Source organism: Euprymna scolopes, chromosome 1 (assembly GCF_053919585.1).
Source record: "Euprymna scolopes isolate OS-2025 chromosome 1, ASM5391958v1, whole genome shotgun sequence".
Taxonomy (NCBI): Eukaryota; Metazoa; Mollusca; class Cephalopoda; order Sepiida; family Sepiolidae; genus Euprymna; species Euprymna scolopes.
Window position 1 is genome coordinate 72287685 of NC_136482.1, and position 20303 is coordinate 72307987.

A 20303-nucleotide genomic window follows, 5' to 3' on the forward strand; every position below is an offset into this window, starting at 1 on the left:
ACCTGGGCTCTCTTACCTTGGTTCAAACATCCCACTATCACACCTAATCCTTAACCCGTAAGCAAGATGATTTGATACTGCTCGGCATATGATATGGGGTTACATTGTGTTACAATAAATTTGATTAAAATTAAAATAAAAATTCTAGACATTTTTTTGTCTATCACCCTCAGCAAAATCCCCTCCTCAAACAAAAATAAAATTCTATCAATTTTAGGAAATTATATATGAACACATGAGAAACTTAACAAGAAGAAAAATAAAACAGAAAACATTTTAGAATTTAGAGTGAAGGCTCAGTTTTACATGTTTCTTTTTTTTTTATGTTTAATTTACATTTCCAAACTGTTCTAGTGTTTTAGGTCAAGTAACCAAAAAAAAAATTATCATAGGAAATAAATTCTGTGTATTTTGTTTTATTTTTTGGGGCTGTGTGGGACGCTTGTTTTTAAGTGATTATGGTTTAATTACCTTACCTAGTGGACTTAAAGTTTGTCGTACAAAAAATTAATGAAAAGCCTGAAAAATTTAGAATGACTAGGAAATGGTGATCATTTCTTAATAAATTTATATATGAACCTGATCCTCTATTCTAAATTTAAAAATAAGTGTCTATTTTTTTCTGACAAATTTTTTAGTATGTTTACATATAATTGCCTACAGAATACATTCTCATTTCAAAGGAGGGAGCGATTATTTAGTTGAGTGTTATTAATTACTTGCTATTCTACTTTCTTCTCTCCTCATGAAAACAGAGATTGTTTTTCATGTGGAGAATTCAGCTCTCCAAAAACAAGAACTCTGCATTGGGACAAAAATTAAAATTGCTTCAGTCTAGAAGGATTTCTCCAGTGACTGAGGACAGAAATATTAAAGTGTTGTATCAGAACATATACTACACTTTAAATCATTTATTTGCTACCATATATTGAACCAGTTAAGTACAAAGATGATTTTTTGTTAAAATTTTGTCTACAAATTTTTACCAGTAACAGAAATGAAAGGGAAAGTTCTGTTATTTGATTGAGAACATGTTTCCTCTTCGTTTTAATTATGATTAAGCCTAAAATATGCCCAATAAATAAAATTTAGATTTTGTTGGCTTTATTTTTTTTAGATTTTTTTGTAATTTCTTTTTATAATTGGAATATCATTCTTTGTTGATTAATACTTACAATATAGTTAAGTTCGTAAAACAAAACTAAACATGTTTTCTTGATGTTTAATAAATTAAATGTTTTTTTTTTCTTTATTAATCAATATTTTTAAATTTGAGAAGCAAGATTGTAATATCTTGCTTCTCCTCCATTTGAAAATAGTAGATTAGATTTACAAAGAAATGTCTACTTATTTAAAATGAAAATAAGTATTCATTAATTAATTGGTTATAGTCAGCTAATGTACCTCCTAACTTCCGGCATAGTGCTATCGGAAGCGGTGATAAGGCAAATCTGTTCAGTTGCTTTTTTCTCTCAAGCCTATATCTACTCTCTGCATGTACTCTTTTTATTACATTTTTCCGATCTTTTTTTTTTATTTAATGATCATTGAAAAGTTTTTCAGTCATATTTTAATCAAGAATTATTGAAATTATTATTATTTTTATTTTTTAAGAATTATTGAAAACACTTTTTAAAATCCTTTAAAGTAGTGAACTATTAAAAATGTGCAAATAAAGACTAATTGTGTTATTTTTATCTGTATAATTTTGTACATTTTTATAGTATCCTTTTCAATAATGTTCTTTTCTTATATTATTTTCAATAAATCAATTCACAATAGGAATACTGAAGAACAATAAAAGTGCAGGAACTAATTTGCCTTGTCACCACTTCTGGTAACGCTATGCCAGAAGTTAGGAAGTATGTTAGCTGACTATAACCAATTAATTATTAATTAATGAAGTTTTTCACTTTTAAGCTAGAAAAAACTATTTTTTATACGATGGCTGAAAATCATCAATAAATCTTTGTCCGTAATGAAATTATGAGTCAGATATCCAATTAATGTCTTAAAATTCATACAAAAGTATCTTGTCCAAACAAAACCTTCAGAATTAATAGCAAAAATTTGAGTGAGTCAAATTCTTAGAGGTGGAATTACTCTCCACAAGGACAGATTTTTCAATAAGAGTCTTATAAGATCACTATAAATCCATAAAATCCTATCACACAAAAGGAAATTGATTTATCTACTAGTTTACCAATATGTATTGTTTTTTATAAGTTTCAGTGAGATAAAAAAAATGAACATATCTAGTTTTTATGAAGTTTACTCCAGTGCAATAATATACTAAAAAAAAAAAACTGATGTAAAAAAGTTATTAGTTGATATTTTTTCACATAATTTTGGTATGTTTACATTTTAACCTTATAAATCAATGTTGCTTTTTTTAGAAAAATAAAGTTTTCAGTTCGAAACGGTTCAAATTTTGGAAAATTTCTGTATTGACATCGTTTAATGAATTCTTTCAATAGGAGCTATATAGTCAGATGGATGATTATTTTTTTATCCTGTGGTTGTGATTCTTTGAGTACTTTTATTATTGGAAAATCAGAATCAGTAATTTAGAACAATTTCGATTTAAGTTGTCTCCCCTACTTTATTTCATCAGATTTAATCATGGTCGACGAAAACACTACAACTTGCTTAGTCGTGAAACTTGATTTTCTTGAATAAAAAAAAAACAAAAAAAAAACTATTTGATCAAATTACGTAATTTTTGGAATATTTCATCTTCGTTCCCTGACTGGTACGTATCGTATACAGATGTTTTGAATTTTTTTAACTTTTAATTGCTGACACAAGTGCTAATCTAAATAAGCACCATATTTTCTTCTTTTCAGTATCCTATCATTGCACATGATTGTTTTGTGCCCATTGTGGACCCTTTGTCAAACAACCAACGTGGACAGCTTAAAGTTCTATTAGCTATTGGATCCGTTGAACAGGTATAATATTTTCATCTAGTTTCTAAATTTGGTATTTAATAATAAAACTTTGGTTTACCAAATGATATTTAAATTTGATCCGTGTTGAATTTCAATTTTTTTTTGTTTTACACTTAGTCCTCCTATGTTACAGGTATCAACATTACAGCGAGTTACTCTTGAGCGTTATATGTCTTCTGTTACACATGAAAATGAAACATCCCAGAATATAGACACGTATGGATTTTTTGTTCTTTGATGTTTTTTTTGTTTTTGCTTTTTTTTTCACTCATATTTTTTTTTTTGTAGTTTGCTTTGATGATTTTCTTTCAGAATTTTTCAGATGAGGATTGATAATTTGTATTCTTTGTATTACTGTTCTCATCTTGGATGCTGTTCGCAGATCTTTTCGATTGATGTAACCTCCAACCTTCTTAAAGTTCTTGATATGACCCTAAATTATATCCAGCTTGCGGGCTTTGGGGAGTGTGGAGCCACCCTTTAATTACCATTGCTCCCAGGTCCACTCTGACCCAGAGTGGTAGTACCTGTTGGGGTTCCAACTATGGGTTAAGTAGAAACCGACTTGAAAACAACAAATATATTCTATTAAAAAAATTTTCTACAAAATCTTTGGATTCGGCATTAAATAATCCGAAAAGGGTTGATATGCTGTAAAACAAAAACAACCAACCTTCTTCAGGTACGTCTCATTGAACTTGGAGATCTTTATGTCAAACATGAGAATCTACAGAATTTCAAACGGATTCCTTTATTTAGGTTGGCCTGCTCTCATCCTGCAAGGACCCATAGCATAAAATGCTAAGTGATAATCTTATATAGATATAAAAGCGAAAATGTATGTGTGTATGTATGTTCGCTTTTCCTCAATGTCCACGAAAGGCTTCTTTCAGAGAAGCGCTTGCTCGCTTCACAACTTCTTAAAACTTTTTATATCATCTATAAATTGTAATATCTCAGAGTTACCCACGGAGCTCGCCTATCTATTTAATTTTATTGACTTTCAAACATTAATTATTCCACATTTCCCGCATCGGCACGCGTTACATTCGGTTTTCGGTATAAAAAAAAGCGAAACTCGACTCTAATCCCAGGCCGAAAGCCAGTTGTCTCAAGAGAGCTAATTAACGTTTGTTCAATGTCGCTTTCATTTCTTTCCTCCTAATAAACAGGGAGCGGTATTTTAAAAACAAACAAACCGATTTATTCACCTCATTCAAAACTGTCCCGCACAAAATCGGAACTGCTGAATACCTATCGCCGTCACGTCAATCAAAAACGCGCACCTGTTTGTTTTTTAACACTTTACTATTTTCCAACTGCGCGTCGTCAACGTTTCGGGTTTTTTTCACATATCCCGAAAAACACCCGGGCAACGCCGGGTACCCCTCGCTAGTCAATATATATAAAAGCGAAAATGTATGTGTGTGTGTGTGTATGTTTGTGTGTCTGCTAAAATCTTTTGACAGACAGAACAAAAATTCACAAATTTGGTCTCATATCAAAGCCCCATCCTTCGCCCGACAAATATCGAAAAATTGGCCAAAAACGTTAATTTTTTCACCCTGAAATCAGCATTTTTCTACAGGGGGTGGGGGTCAGCAAAAACCGTCCTTTCATGACGAATTTGCTTCTACGCATGTGTCATACGACGTCGTAACCTGATTTAGTTTAAAGATTTATAAAAAAATATCTAATTTTGTGTACGTCGTGTTAGGTCAGTTGGTTAGAGCGCTGGGTCATTATCTAAATTTTTTGGGTTCGAATTGTGGTGTGAGATGTCTTTTTTTTTCTTTTTTTTTTTTTTTGATTTTTAAAATTTTAATATTGAAGCAGGGTTATTTAAGCCATTTTTCACGTAACGTTCGTTTTTCTGTTTTTTTTTTTTTTTTTTTGCTTCGCTTATTCTTAGGTTTTCATTTTTTTACCGATTTTTTTTTAATTTTAATATTGAAACAGGCTTATTTAAGCCATTTTTCATGTGTTTTTTTTTGGGGGGGTTATTTTTCAGATTTTTTTAAAGAGTTTGTTTTTCTGTTTTCTTTTTTCTTTTTGTTTTTCTGATTTTTACATTTACCATCGTTCGTTTGCCTTACATTTGTTTTTTTTTTTTTACGATTTTTTAATTTTTATTTAATATTTAAAAATATTTACTTCACTTATTATGGTTTGATTCCCCTCCCCCACTGCCCGGGTACCTCCCGCTTTATTTTTCAGATTTTTTAAAGAAGTTTTAACGTTCGTTTTTCTGTTTTCTTTTTTGTTTTTTTTACTTCGCTTATTCTTATGTTTTGAATAACACCCCCCCACCCCCGCCCGAGCACACAAACCTCCAAACACTCAGGCAATGCCGAGTACCCTCCCCCCCGCTAGTCTATAATATAAATCTCACCTGTCTCTTTAAATGTACGTATGTATGTATGTTTGTATGTCTGCCTAAAACTTTTGACTCGGGCAACGGATTTTCATGAGATTGGTATCGTTTTGAAGTTCGACCCTTTGGACAACAAATATCAAAAAATTAGCTGAAAACATTAATTCCTTCACCCTCGATTGGGCACTTTTCTTTAGGGAGGGTTTTTTTTTTTTGCCGATATTTTCAAAAGTCATCCTCTCTTTTCGATTGAACACCCGAGCAACATCGGGCACCCAAGATAGTCTGTTCTAAATGACAGTCTTCTGGATGTTGAAGGTTCAATCCTTAATATGAGCAATATTAAAAATACAATTAAGAATTATTTAAAACTTCTACCTAGTCATGACTGATAGAACGAGAGCAAGCTACCTTAAATGAATTAAGTGAATGTTTGTTCAAATTACCATGCAGATTACTGAATTTGCCGAGAGGTCCCTGAAGAAGATTGGGGGGTTACAATGGTCGAAACTTTGTGAAAATAGCATCCAAAATGAGATGAGTAGTTCAAATAATCCAAACAGTACAAGTTATCGGTAAAATGTTTAAAAAATCGTCCAGTTCTGTTAGTAGCAATACAGACAGACGATAAAACGCTTTGAATAATCAGATTTCTAGTCATGTTTTAAAAACCAAAGCACTTTGTCCTCAAAATACCACTGTTTTGGTTGAAAATGAATATACTTTCAAATGAATTAATAAATTAGAATGTACATTATATATTTTAAGAGTTTTGAGCAAATAAAGTGATAAAAATGTGAACATGATAAAACAGTGTTTTTAGTAATGTTTTTGTAAAGACCCCACCCCCTGAATTGTAAATGCTCGTATGGTGTTTGTATGAAGAATTTTGTCATAAAATTTGGAAACCAATCAAAAGAGACATCAGTTTTAATAGTTTGAGGTGTCCAAAATACTTTTGACCACTTATTTTTCTCTTGTATTAAAAAAAAGACTTTAACATGAAGTATTGAAAATTTTGAAAAAAATATTTTTCAGAGACCCACTAGTAAGTTTATCAATCTTTTTATTGTTTTTATCCATTAAAAGTATCATTGTATGTTGTTTTCTTTTCTGGTAGTATCTAGCAATTTAAAATGACTGTATCTAAAAAAAAAAAAAGTTTCTGTTTATTGAGGTTGGAAAACTAGCTATAGCAGCAATAAAAATGTTTATATATGTTTAGTTAGAGCTATTTTAGAATGTAATATGTTTAATTAAAACTATTCAGTCATCAGAATATATAATTGAAGCAATTCCAACCAATCTGGCATTATGAACATATTTCTGCTTGAATTTCAAAAATATTTATATGGTTTAAAAGACAAGAAAATAAGCATCTAAATATATAATTTGCATGCACTTTTATCCATTGCCTTAATTTTTAATGGAAAATTAAAACAGTGTTTTGCTTTGAACAGCTGAAAATGAGTTTTTTTTTTTTTTTTCGAAACTTATTTTTCCATGTTTGTTTGTTTTGCAAAATAAGTAGCAAATCTTTATCAGTATTCTTGAAATTTTATAAACAATTAAGACACATTAAACTACAATTAGGAAGCTTCTTTTTTTTTTCTTTTTTTTTTTTTTAAACTTATCTGACCTATTTTAAGTGAAATATAAACCAACAAAGCTGAGGGTATTTTATTTGGAATTTCAAAGTATCTTTTTATTAAATTCAAACCAAATATAACATTTGTTGGCTTATTTAAATATCGACCACACACACACACACACACACACACACACGCATGCACGCACAAGTAATATATATGTATACAAATTTCTTTATTCATATAAACATTTAATTATTAATAAAGAAATTTATATTATCATACCCTGCTCTGATTTCTGATTTAGATGCAGATATTCCTTCCTTCAGCATTTAAGCTGTGAATTCTGAATTTCTTTATGATTACTTCCAGTGGCCGAGAGTTAATCCTTTTAACATCTCTGGTAAAGGGTATATTTCTATGCGTGGTGTAGCAATCAGTCTCCGAAGATTAACAGGGGCACCACGTGAAGGTTTGCTACTTGCCCCCTATATGATTGTAGTTCTTGTCTATTTTGAAGATATACCCAATAACCATATTTATTTTAAAACTACATCATTCAGGGTAGTTGTATAAGTATATTTCATTTTAATCAAAAAGTGTACAACATTATCGTGGAGACTGCATCGCTGTTTGGCATTCATAAAAAAAGAAATAAACATTTTACTTTATTTTATACATAAAACTTATAGAAATTAAAAATTAGAAATTGAAATGTTAAAATAAGAGGTTCAGGAGTTGGAGCAGGAGTACACAAGGATCTTCAGTGATTCTAGCAAAACACCAGAATTGCCTTGAGAGCATTGAAGACTAAATTTAAGTTTATTTTCAGTACATGTCGTTTTACTTACAGCTCCCTTCGTCCCCCTCACTTAATCAGTACTGAGTACACCTTTGAGCTCTACCCAAAAAATTGAGCATTATAAAAATAAAAAAGGTAAGGTTTTTATGGCTGCGTGCAAAAAAGATGGGATATCTCATACAACATTGGATCTGTTTGCTAGTATCATTAGAAAAGACTTATTTTTCATCTTTTTAATAAACTATAATAGACTATAACTTTTTTTCTATTTAATCTTGTGTTCAAATGTGTGTGTGTGTGTTTTTTTTTTTTTTTAAACAACTTGTTTCACCTTTATCAGAATTAATAAAAAAAATGAATGTTTCATTTTTTTTTTTTAGTATTGGTGATGGAGACATTTCTAAAAACAATTTAGGAGAATGTTTTGGTAAGTTTTTTTTTTTTTGTGGAAAATCTACTCTATTATAAAATCTAGCTTTACTATTTTTTAAAATTCAATAACAACTAGCCTTACTATTTTTTAAAATTTAACAACATGACCTTAAACTATATCCGATGGTGAGGCCCCAAGCTTGCGGGACTTTGGGGAGTGTGGAGCCACCCCTTAATTGCCATTGCTCCCAGGTCCACTCTTACCCGGAGTGGTAGTACCTGTTAGGGTTCCAACTATGGGTTAAATAGAAATCGACTTAAAAAAAAAAAATATTCTATTAAAAACTTTTTCTTCAAAATCACTGGATTATGCAGTAAATAACCTGAAAAGGGTTGATATGCCGTAAAAAAAAACAAAAAAACTAGCTTTACTATTTCAAAATCCTCTTCTCTAATTTAACATGTGATCTTGTTCAACCAATCATAGCTTTGTATCTCTACTCCCTTCCCATCTCTGATATAACACATTTCTGCATGCATTTATAAGTTGTAAGTAAGAGCAGATACTGTAGAATAATGATTGATATATTGCTTTGAAAATCACAGGTAAATACTCTGATTTTATTCCACAAATTTGGTGCTAGCAGATCAGGTTAGCTGAAGATACCATGCCATTGATATTATTGTTTTTTTCCTTTTGCTTTGCAAAACTCAATCATGTTCTGCAAAGTCAGAAACAGAAACAACAATTTTTTTGTACAAAACAACCAAACCAAGCACCATAAATAAATCTTTGAAAATATAATTAATTTAAAGTATAAAAACTTTTACCAAAATAACTGGATTCAGCATTAAATAATCCGAAAAGGGTTGATATGCAATAAAACCAAACCAACCAAAAATATAGATCATCTAGAGATCGTAAGCCCCACTCTCCCCAATGGTTTACTTCGACTTGCGCAACTGCCATTGCTCAAAAGCAGCATGCATACCGCAGATTTAACCGACATAAGTCCAGTTCAAACAGACTGGAGTATATAGAAGCTGGAAATAACGTTAAGAAAGAAATAGCGACAGCTAAGAGAGAATTTACGCAAACCACTAAAAAACGCATCGAAGCACAAAAACTAGGAACTCGAGACTTCTGGAAAATCTACAACAGTGTAGTAAATAATGGGCAATCAACAATTCCCCCACTAACCAACAATCACAAGGTTGTCTCCTCAGCAACCGCGAAGGCTAACATGCTTGCCAGTCGGTTTGCCTCAAACTCCACACTGGACCCTTCCAACCACTCCCTACCTGACTTTCCTATGCGGACAGACGCCACGCTAGACGATCTACAAATCACCTCTGCTCAGGTGCATGCTATCATAAAAACCTTGACACTTCAAAAGCATGTGGACCTGATCTCATCCCAGCTGTGCTATTAAAAAAATGCTCAGCCAAAGTAGCTCCAGTTCTCTCCAAACTCTACAACAAATGCCTTAATGAATCATGCTTTCCGGGCTGTTGGAAAACTGCTTCTGTTGTACCAGTATTCAAGAATTCTGACGAAAGGACTGACCCATCAAATTATTGGCCCATTAGCCTCCTCCCACTTTTTGCCAAAATATTTGAGACCTTAATCAACCATGCTCTAGTCCATCACCTTACAGATGCTAAACTTCTGACTGACCAACAATATGGATTTAGACAAGCCCGTTCCACAGCAATCCTAACTGTAATCTATTGTTCCTGATATTCATAAATGACCTCCCCGACAAAATTGCCTCTGAGATGGGTATATATGCTGATGACACTACACTCTATAACAGGCACGACAGGAAGACGAATGAACACATTTCTAAAGAAATGGCAGAAACACTAGAGGAAGACCTCCAATCTGTAGTGGAATGGGGACAAAAATGGTTGGTCACATTCAATGCCGCCAAGACTAAACTAGTTTCATTCAATAATTACAAGAAACCCTCTCTACCACCTATACCAATGGCCAACGACTCTTTATCTGAGAGTACATCTTTCAAATTCCTTGGCTTAACGTTCACAGGAAACATGAGTTGGAACAATTACATTGAAGGCATTGCCAGGGCCGCTGCGAGAAAGGTGGGCTCTCTCTACCGTGCTAGACAACTGCTAACACCCGAAAGTATCCTGTACCTCTATAAGGCCACCATTCACCCATGTATGGAGTATTGCTGTCACATTTGGGCTGGTGCATCTGCTACTAGTCTCTCGCTCCTTGACAAGGTTCAAAAGAGAGTCGCGAACCTGATAGGCCCTGAACTGGCATCTAAGTTTCAGCCTCTGTCCCATCGATGAAATGTTGCATCCCTTTGCCTGTTCTACAAGTATTTTAATGGTGAATGTTCTGACGAACTGCAATCACTTGTGCCCCCACGACATGAGCACCTTCGACAAACCCGACAGGTTGCTAAATGCCACCTCCACACTGTAGAAATCCCTAGATGTAAAAGATCTTTCTACTCCAATAGTTTCTTCCCCAGAACCGCTAGACTTTGGAATTCCATTCAGGGTCCCTGCTTCCCCAACAGTACTGACGTGCAGAAGTTCAAGTTTAACGTGAACCGACATCTTGCTGCCCAAATCCCTACATAGTACCCCCGTAGTTGTTGCCCCTGATAGTAGCCCCCTACACCAAAGTGGCAATTTAGTCTGATAAATCTAAATTCAGTGTAAAAAAAAACGTCAGACCACAAACCAAAAGAAATAACAGAATAAAATGGATGATGATGAATGTCATTGTTGTCGCAGTGTGTCTTTTCATCTAAACTTTTGAGACGCATCTAAAAGCAAAGCTTTTAAAGTGAAAATGAAAACAGAAATAATAGAATAGTATTTTTTTATTTCAGAACATTTGTTTGAAATTGTTATAGAAGACATTAATCACATGCCTCAATTTGAAGAAATAACCTGGGGAGAAACGGATTGTTTTATTCAGTATTTTTTTCCATTCCAACAAAAATCTCAATCCTCTGAAAAGAACTCGGACATTGGTTCACAAGGTGAGATTCAAGAAATTGCATTTATTTCACATACAACAATAAACTATTTTCTTTTTTTCTTTTTATTAACTTATGTATTATTATTTCTTATCTCTTTAAAAACTGTTATTAGTAATTAGCTCTACCTATCCAATGTTGCCTAGGATGTAATGCAACAAAGTCATAGTTTTTACTGGTGCTTCCAGATCAGCTGATCAGAAGATATCAGCTTTCTGGTTTAAATGCACCAAACATTGATGTTATTGTTTTTTTCCTTTACCTTTGCAAAACTCGATCATGTTCTGTAAAGGCAAAAACAAAAAACAATTTTTCTCTACAAAACTACCAAACTAAACACCATGAATATTTGAAGAACTTGAAGCATAAAAACTAAAAACTTTTTTCTAAAATTACTGGATTCAGCATTAAATAATCTGAAAAAGGTTAATATGTCATAAAACAAAACAACCAAACCAAACACCATAAATAAATATTGAACATATAAACGAAGCATAAAAACTTTTTTTCCAAAATTACTGGATTTGACATTAAATAATCTGAAATGAGTTGCTATGACATAAAACAAAACAACTAACCAAGCCATTATAGTATTTCAGTCTAATTTGTTTGTATATTTAAGGAATTTAAAAAAAAATTTTTTTTTATTTTTTTTACATGGGGGTATCATCTATTTACTAATGTCATACAATCACTTACCTCTTCTTACACTACTACTATTACTACTACTGCTATTCCTTTTAAACTTAAAGTAGACAATTCCTATTATATTATTCAATTGAAATGGTCCTGGATATGACCTTAAACTATATCCGATGGTGGGTGAGGCCCCAGCTTGCGGGCTTTGGGGAGTGTGGAGCCACCCCTTAATTGCCATTGCTCCCAGGTCCACTCTGACCCGGTGTGGTAGTACCTGTTATGGTCCCAACTATGGGTTAAATAGAAACTGACTGGAAAAAAATATATACATATTCTATTAAAAACCTTTTCTTCACAATCACTGGATTCAGCATTAAATGACCTAAAAAGGGTTGATATGCTGTAAAACAAAAACAACCAACCAACCATTATTCAATTTAAAAAAAAATGAGTTATTCCTCTTGCTGATATATTTATTTTAAGGTTATTTAAAAAATAAATATCATTATTTGTTTGACATTATTCAATTTCTGAATGTTTTTTTTTTTTTTAGCCACTTTAAAACCATTCCGGACAGCCACAACCCTCTGCATCTCAGATCCTTCATTTCAGTCTATTACTAAACATAAGCTGAGTTTGTATCCTGCAATTCCTGTGCAGACACAATTATTAAATGGTTTGTATTATTCATTTTTTTTTTTTTTTTTTTTTTTTTACAAAGGCATCACCACATTATCAAGGCCCAGAGGCCACTCAAGGATAGGGGTTAAAGAGTGTACAGTAGAAGTTGGTCAATATAGTAATCATTAGTAATGAAAATTTGGTAAATTTAATAACTTATATGGAACGGCTCATCAAGAACTTATTTACCTTAGACTTGAACACAACCATATTGTAGTCAGCCGGAAAGCAGGAAAACGGAAGACAATTCCACAGGCGTGCAGTTCTAAGAAAGAAGCTTTGTTCATGGAATCTATGTTTAGGTTTAGGCACAGATAAAGAGTGGGGGAAATTATTGATAGTGTTTACAGCTAGACGAGTGTTTCTTGTGAAAGTTTGGCGAGGGGGGACCATAGATTGAAGCTCAGTTGAACACTTTCCATGAAAATAACGATACATCAGAGACAAACTCGCAACATCTCTTCTGTGAGATAGAGGTTGCAAGGAGGAGAAAAGGACATCTCCTACGAGGCTACGAAGTCTATTTTGAACTCTATCAAGGCAGGACAAGTCCTTTCTAGCAGCTCCTGCCCAGATGTGGCAACAGTATTCCATCCTTGGACGTACCTGGCTCTTATATACATAGAGAATAGCATCAGCAGTGAGATATCTACTGGATCGATAGAAAGATCCCACCATTTTTCCAGCGGCCTTGGCAACAGATTTGATATACGTGTTCCATTTAAGATCAGGAGTAATGGTCAAGCGCAGAAGCTTGTCAAAACTTGAGGCCTCCTGAAGACGAGAGCCATTCATTTCAATTGATGACAAATGTGGATTAAAATGTTGATGATGTAAAGAGAGAAGCTTGGTTTTAGATGCATTAAAAGTAACCAGCCACTCCTTTCCCCATTGTACTACATGCTCAAGATCAGAGGAGAGAGAATTGGAGAGTACTTGCTCGTTTACTGTCTTAGATGTGGTACCATAAATGGTAGTGTCGTCAGCATAAATGTCTACAAATGATGTAAGGATATGATTTGGAAGATCATTAATGTAGATCAGGAAAAGAGTTGGGCCCAGGATGGATCCCTGAGGGACACCGGCATTAATACTGTGAGCTTCTGATTTTTGCCCCTCAACTACTACTCTTATGAACCTATCAGAAAGAAATGATTTAATAATTGAGAAGACTTTTCCAGCTATACCATAGCTAGCGATCTTATGAAGTAAACCTTTATGCCATACCCTATCAAAGGCTTTAGATATGTCAAGAGCAATTGCCCTAGAAAGATTGCCACCGTCGAGAGATTTGCTAATCCTATGCGATATAACTGTAAGGACATCTGCTGTAGATCTAGCAGAACGGAAACCATATTGAGTGTCACTAAGAAGGTTATTTTTGTTGAGATGATTGATTACTTCTGTATTTAACACAGATTCTAGCAACTTACTCATGACGCACAGGAGACTTATTGGCCTGTACTGAGAGGGGGATGAGCGATCACCTGAATTCTTAAATACAGGGCATACTGATGAGATTTTCCAGGGAGATGGGAAACTATTCTCCTTAAGACAACGTTTAAACAGTTTTGTAAGTATGGGCGCTAGTTCAGGTTGAAGTTTTTTGAGTACTATAATTGGAATACCATCAGGGCCAGTTGCTTTACTGGAATCAAGGTTTTTGATTAGCTTGGCAACATCACGTACAGATATACGTATATCACATAGCGTGTTTTCTGATACAGGAGGAAATATTGGGGGTTGGCGGTCTTGGTCGCAAAGGGTAGAATTAGCTGCAAAGTTCTTGACAAAGAGTTTGGCTTTGTCTGATGCTGACGAGATTACCTCAGGTCCATTGATAATAGTTGGGATGGAGCACACGCTTCTGTTCAGGATTCTGTTTGCTATTTGCCAAAACTGGTGGGAACCAAGCCGCTGCTCAGCTACTTTGGACTTAACAGATTGAGCATACAACTCTCTTGCGTTTCTTATTACTTTCTTACAATGGTTGCTGGCAGTCCTGAAAACGGCTTTAGTTTCCATACATCTATTACGTTTGAAGCAGTGGAAAAAGTGATTTCTGTGCGCAATGGCAGCAGCACATTCTGGAGAGAACCATGGCTGGCTGTTAGGTTTTTGCTGAAACTTTTTAGAGGGTATGAAATGGTCAATACCTACAATTAACCATTCAGTTAGGTCTAATACTATAGACGACACATCCTTTTTAAACATGGAATGCAGAGGTAGATCAGATATAAATGTACGGAAGCTATCCCAGTCAGCCTTAGTGTATCGATATACTGTACGATGAAGTGGTACGTCTGGGGACTTATTACATTTCATTTTTATCTTAATTGATACAACAGAGTGGTCGGAAGATCCAAGAGGCGACAGAACAGAAACTGAACATAGTTCAGGGCAAGTTGTGAGAAAAAGGTCTAGTAGGCTCGCATACTGGCCGTCATTATCGGGCACACGGGTAAGTTCCTGAACAATCTGAGTGAGGTCATAGGCAATGGAGAAATCATGACAGAACCTCCCCTCATCATCGGTCTTGTTTGAGTGGGTCAACCATTCGACGTTGTGAACATTGAAGTCTCCACATACGTGAATGTTAGCTGAAGGACAAGCAGATAGGACTTGGTCAATTTTCTCAGATATGCTTTGAAAGATAGTAACTCCGCTGTTGTGGGGGCGATAGAGAGTAAATATAAATGCAGTAGTGTGAGCTAAAGCAACCCGGAAGCACATATAGGGTAAGTTAGGATCTTCCCTGGAGATGTCCCTCCCACATGGAAAGCTATCTCTAATATAGGCACATATTCCATGCCCATGGCGATCTTGGGGGTCAGATTTAGAAGTTAAGTTAGAGTATCCTGTAATTGCAAACTCATCTAGGGAAATAGCCTGTCCAATGCCAGTTTCACTTAAAAATAAAAGGTCTGGTTTAGTCTCCTGTAATTGGGTTTCAACCTCTGGAAGGTTAGAACGTAGACCCCTGATGTTGGAGAAGGAGACATGGTAGTAGGGGTCTACGTTGGAAGTTGGAGAACCGGGTTTAATCGTGTATTTTTTCTTGAAACTTGTCATGATGAAATTTTGGAATTTGTGGACTAGGTCGACAGATTTACTTAGAGCAGGACAGAGAGGGGAAACTAAGAGAGAAAAAGAAACGAAGAATTTTTTTTTTTTTTGTACCACATGATAAGGTAAAGCCGTAACAATTACCCACTAGTATGGCATCGAGAGGCCCCACCAGAAGCTACTGCATGGTCCAGATTCCATTCACCAAATGGCAATACAGCAGCCCCAGTACTTTGCACCTGCTGATAGGACAGCCTCCTTAGTGGTTAATCCAAGGTTCGGGTCCCTGACTATCAGGCGGATAACGTCAGCCCAGACAAAACGTTTACCTCCAGCACCCTTACTAGTGACATGGCTACAAGGATAGACATAGAAACAGAAAATTTCCACCAACTCTGCCAACTGTTCGCGCAAAAATACTGCCAACCTAGAAAACAGCTTTTTCTTCTCCCTTTGTCAGAAAAATCACTCATTTAAAAAGTGAGGACTGAGGGACAAATAAGAAGAAGCGAGAGTAACAGGAGCTGCCGATAACGCATCCACAATGCGTTTTCTACTCTCCATTAAAAAAAAAAAAATAAATAAATAAAAAATAAAAAATAACTATTAAGTATTGTACTTAATAAAAGTCCAACGGACCTATTTAAGGGAAAGTATGGTGATAGATTCCCCTCCCACGAACTAAAAATGAGTACAATTAGGTAATCTATGTTTGCAATCATCTCGGTAGATAAATAAACATTTATGGACGAGAGAAAAAAAAAAAAAAAAAAAGCTAGCATTTAATACAACAGAAATACATAAATTAAATACTGAAATAAAATGTAGTTATTAATATTTGAATCTTAAAATAAAAAGTGCGAATTAGTAGAGAAAAAAATCACTTATCACAACAACGCATCCCGTCTCCAAACTAGTGAAGAATTTAACTTTTAATAGCGTTCAGAAGATTTTTTTTTTTTTTTTTTTAAATTAACCGTTAAGAGAAAGCGTGATTTTATTCTGAACTTTAACTAATCACGTTTTAAGCAACTTATGATATAAAACAAAATCGGATGGGGGGGGGGGGTTCTTCCGAAGTTAGTTGGTGACGTTATAAGTAATTGCGAGATAAGATGGGAGCCAGAAATTAGGGGTGGGGGACTGAAAATGATAATATAATGGATTGATTATACAATATTTAAGATCAACTTGTAGATAAACATTTATATTTCATAGTTATGTTACCATGACATAGGTTGACATATGTTAAGTGCGTTTCTAACAGTATTTTCTATAATTTTTTAGTTTGAACTCATTTTCCCAAACCTCGCCGCCATTTGTCTTTTTCAAATATATCGATAAACACTGTATGATTTTCGAACCGATTAAACATGTTACATTAAATAGAAACATTAAAAACTTATCTAGTCAGGTAGAAAAATGACTTATCTTGCCTTTATTTTTTATTTGTTATATATTTGTTTTTGGGCAACTTTTGAATCTGTGTATAGTAAAAAAAAAACCCTGAAAACTGATTTTAAAAACTTTAACAGAAACATTTATCGTTGTAAGCACAAATTAATGGAACTGGCGTAACCTAATATGCTTTTACATGTCCAACATTTATAATTTGGAAAAACGTACGTGCAAGCTGTGTTGCCATATATATAAATAGTGGGGATGGCCATTTTCAAGTAAGTTTACAAAACTTGTTGATAGGGCAATGTAACTTTAATTTATGTCAAAGTTATAACATTAGAATGGAGACAGGCTAACTGGAGGAATGAAATCTGAGTGTGTGCTCACAAGATAGACTTATTGTCATAATGTATGGTCTCGTAAGAGAAGAAAACTAACTGTAATCACATCATGCTTGTTGTGAGCTCTCACATTTTTCTATTTCTTTTTGACAAACATGAGGCAAACATTAAATGTTTAAATAATATTAGATGTTGGGTCAACAATATTGTACAATTTCTTTTCTTCCTCTTTTTACCTCATCTTTTCCACTTTCTTTTCTTTTTGCTTTTTTTATTTGCATCATCTTTTTTTTTTTTTTTTTACACTGTGATCACCACTTATCAAGGCCCGGAAGCCACTCAGGGATAAGGGTTATTGCAAGTACATTACGTTAGTGTGGAGATTTGATGAAGTGTTTACTTAAGGGGGTGGTTCATTAGGAATTTGTTAACGTTGGACTTGAATACATCCAAGTTGTAGTCCGGTGGGAAGCAGGCAGACGGAACAGAGTTCCACAGGCGTGCAGTTCTAAGTTTCTATTTACCGTCATGCAATCACTTACATCTTCTTACACTACTGTTATTACTACTACCACTATTCCTCTCCTCCCAATATTGTCTCATTCATTTTCAACTGCCACTCCCCTTACTTTCCTTTTCTTTATTAATGTCATTCATTTATTTATGTCATCCTTTTGCTCTCCTTCTCCTGCACTACTTTCCTTCTATTGTTGCTGCTTCCTATATTTCCATCCTCCCACCAATTGTCTTATTTGGTCTTCCTCCCACCATTTAAAGCATTCAATTGTGCAAATAACTAACCAAGAAGCATAGTTATCAACTTTAATATTATACTAGACAAGCTGTGACTCGTTGGGTCAGTATTTGTTATATATATTACTAGTATGGGTGCCTGGCATGCCCGGGTGTTTGGAGGTGTGTGTTGAGCAAAAAAAAAAAAAAATATGATTTGAAGCTCATTTTGTTACATCCATTGCAAGTAAATATATTCTTTTCTTGATAATCATTTGTTTTTAGCATTTTCTCCCCTTCCTCTCTCTACTTATCTACCTGTCCTTTCTTCTCTATTTCTTTTCATTAATCCTTTCAGTACTTCTATCATTCGTCTTTTATATTCATTATTCACCTTTTGTGATGTCATCCAGTGTGCATGGTGACAACATAAGATCTACAGAGTTTTAGTAGTATATAAATAGATAACTGATACGTTTGTATGGAAAGGAGGCAGAAGAGATTCACATGACAAAGGAATGGTAACCATTTCCAAGATTACATAATTTGTAAAGTGACTTAAAAACCTCCACCTGAAAAATACGATAAACTAATTTGTGAATTATCATATTATCAAAGTATGAATGATCTTTTAGTCAGTACAGCAGCTAACGATTTTAAATCTTTTCCAGCTTTTGTTGACAATGAAGGCAATATCACTGAACTTTCATTTGAACTGTGGGGACGGTTCTATCATCCAAATGTGCGAGACAAGGTGCTTGCAAAGGTAAGAAAAACTTTTAACCATTTTTTTTGTGTGTTTTTATGAAATATGAGCTAATGAAATATGTGTACCATGTCTGTTCATATAAAAATACTGTTTTTTGTCTATTACATTAAAAATATTCCATTATATATGAAATAGAAATGGTGAAACACTATCACAATTTTTTTTAATGTTAAAGGTTGTTTTATTTTTAATGTGTGAAAGAAAAAGTAATTTTATGTTCTTTTTCCTTAAAAATGAATTTTATTTTTGTATTTGATGGGAGGTAACATCAAATATTACTGTTACTGTAATAGTAAGCAGACAAACTGTAGTTGAATAAATTATTTAAATTTTTGAATCTGTATTAAAATTTTCTTGTATTTTAAAGAAAATAGGTACTTTTAAGTGCAGTAATCTAGGTATTAATACTATAGTGTGTGTGTTATTTTCTGTTTCACGCTTACATTTGGGTCATATAATTGTTACATACTTCCATTTCTTGTCATAAATAATTTTAATAAGAATTCTTCATAAATTTTGGTTTCAGTTTTGATTATAGCTGATGGCACTTAAGTCATCTATTTTTTTTTTATATAAATAATTTTATAAAGAATTTTTTATAAGTTTTGGTTTCAGTTTCGATTATGACTGAAGGAACTCAAGTTATATATACATATATTTTTTTCATAAATTTTTATTTTGGTTTTGATTCTACCTAATGCACCCAAGTCATACGGATATATTTTTTATTATTTTTGAAATCGCAATATATAAAAATCGATAGAACATTAACGCTATAATAATGTATACGAAATTTGCAAGAATTAAAATATCATATTGAAGCATACTTTACGTCCAGGCTTTGCCGGGCATTTGTGCTAGCTTAGATAAATACTTTTGCAGTTTTAACAAAAAAGCTACAATAAAGAGCGTCTCCATTTACACAGAACATCTACAGAATGCCAACAGCAATATATTACATATCTAATTCAATATCATTTTTTTAGTAGCTGCTCTAGATGATACCATTTTTGACATTGTTTATGTAACTTTGTTTATAGATACCACCAAGTTTTCCTTTTGTCTTGTATATTTTCTCTTTTTGTTAAAAATATAAACAGCTTTATATATGAAACCGTGAATTCCATAACTCGGTAAGTGCCACTGCTGTAAAAATCAGGATAGTATATTATTCTCTTCCTCAAAATCTTTTATCATGTATAATAGTAGTAATGGTCGAATTCTATCTGAAACGTGTGTAAAAATCGTAAGGGTATTGCCATTGGCCAGCTTGCAGCTTGAGGATGCAACCGAATAAATACCACACCCAAGCACCTATCGGCCAATAAGAGGACATGGAACAAAAATTTTCTGCCAATCACGGACCTCCAATGTTTTCTTTTAGTGTTTACAAAACTGTGATTAAATGCAGAATGTGACTCGCTGTGGTTTTAATTGCTTTTTAATGGTTTTTCATAGTTTATTGAATAATGAGTGACACCGAAAGTGTTAGTAACTTGCATCATCACAAAGCAAGAAACAAGTGCCTAAGCCAAAAAAATTGAGTTAAATTGATCACGAAAA

General features: G+C 33.6%; 1 protein-coding gene across 3 annotated transcripts in view; it reads left to right on the top strand.

The window, feature by feature from the left end:
* Positions 1–20303, top strand: part of LOC145239868 (C2 domain-containing protein 3-like) — a 176473-nt gene that overhangs the window by 83577 nt on the left and 72593 nt on the right. For all 3 annotated transcript variants that reach the window (XM_080103482.1, XM_080103537.1, XM_080103596.1), the window contains exons 24-29: positions 2847–2951; positions 3085–3167; positions 8097–8143; positions 10962–11114; positions 12304–12426; positions 18643–18737. In XM_080103482.1, coding sequence (XP_079959608.1) covers positions 2847–2951; positions 3085–3167; positions 8097–8143; positions 10962–11114; positions 12304–12426; positions 18643–18737 — 606 coding nt within the window. The remainder of the gene's footprint in view (positions 1–2846; positions 2952–3084; positions 3168–8096; positions 8144–10961; positions 11115–12303; positions 12427–18642; positions 18738–20303) is intronic.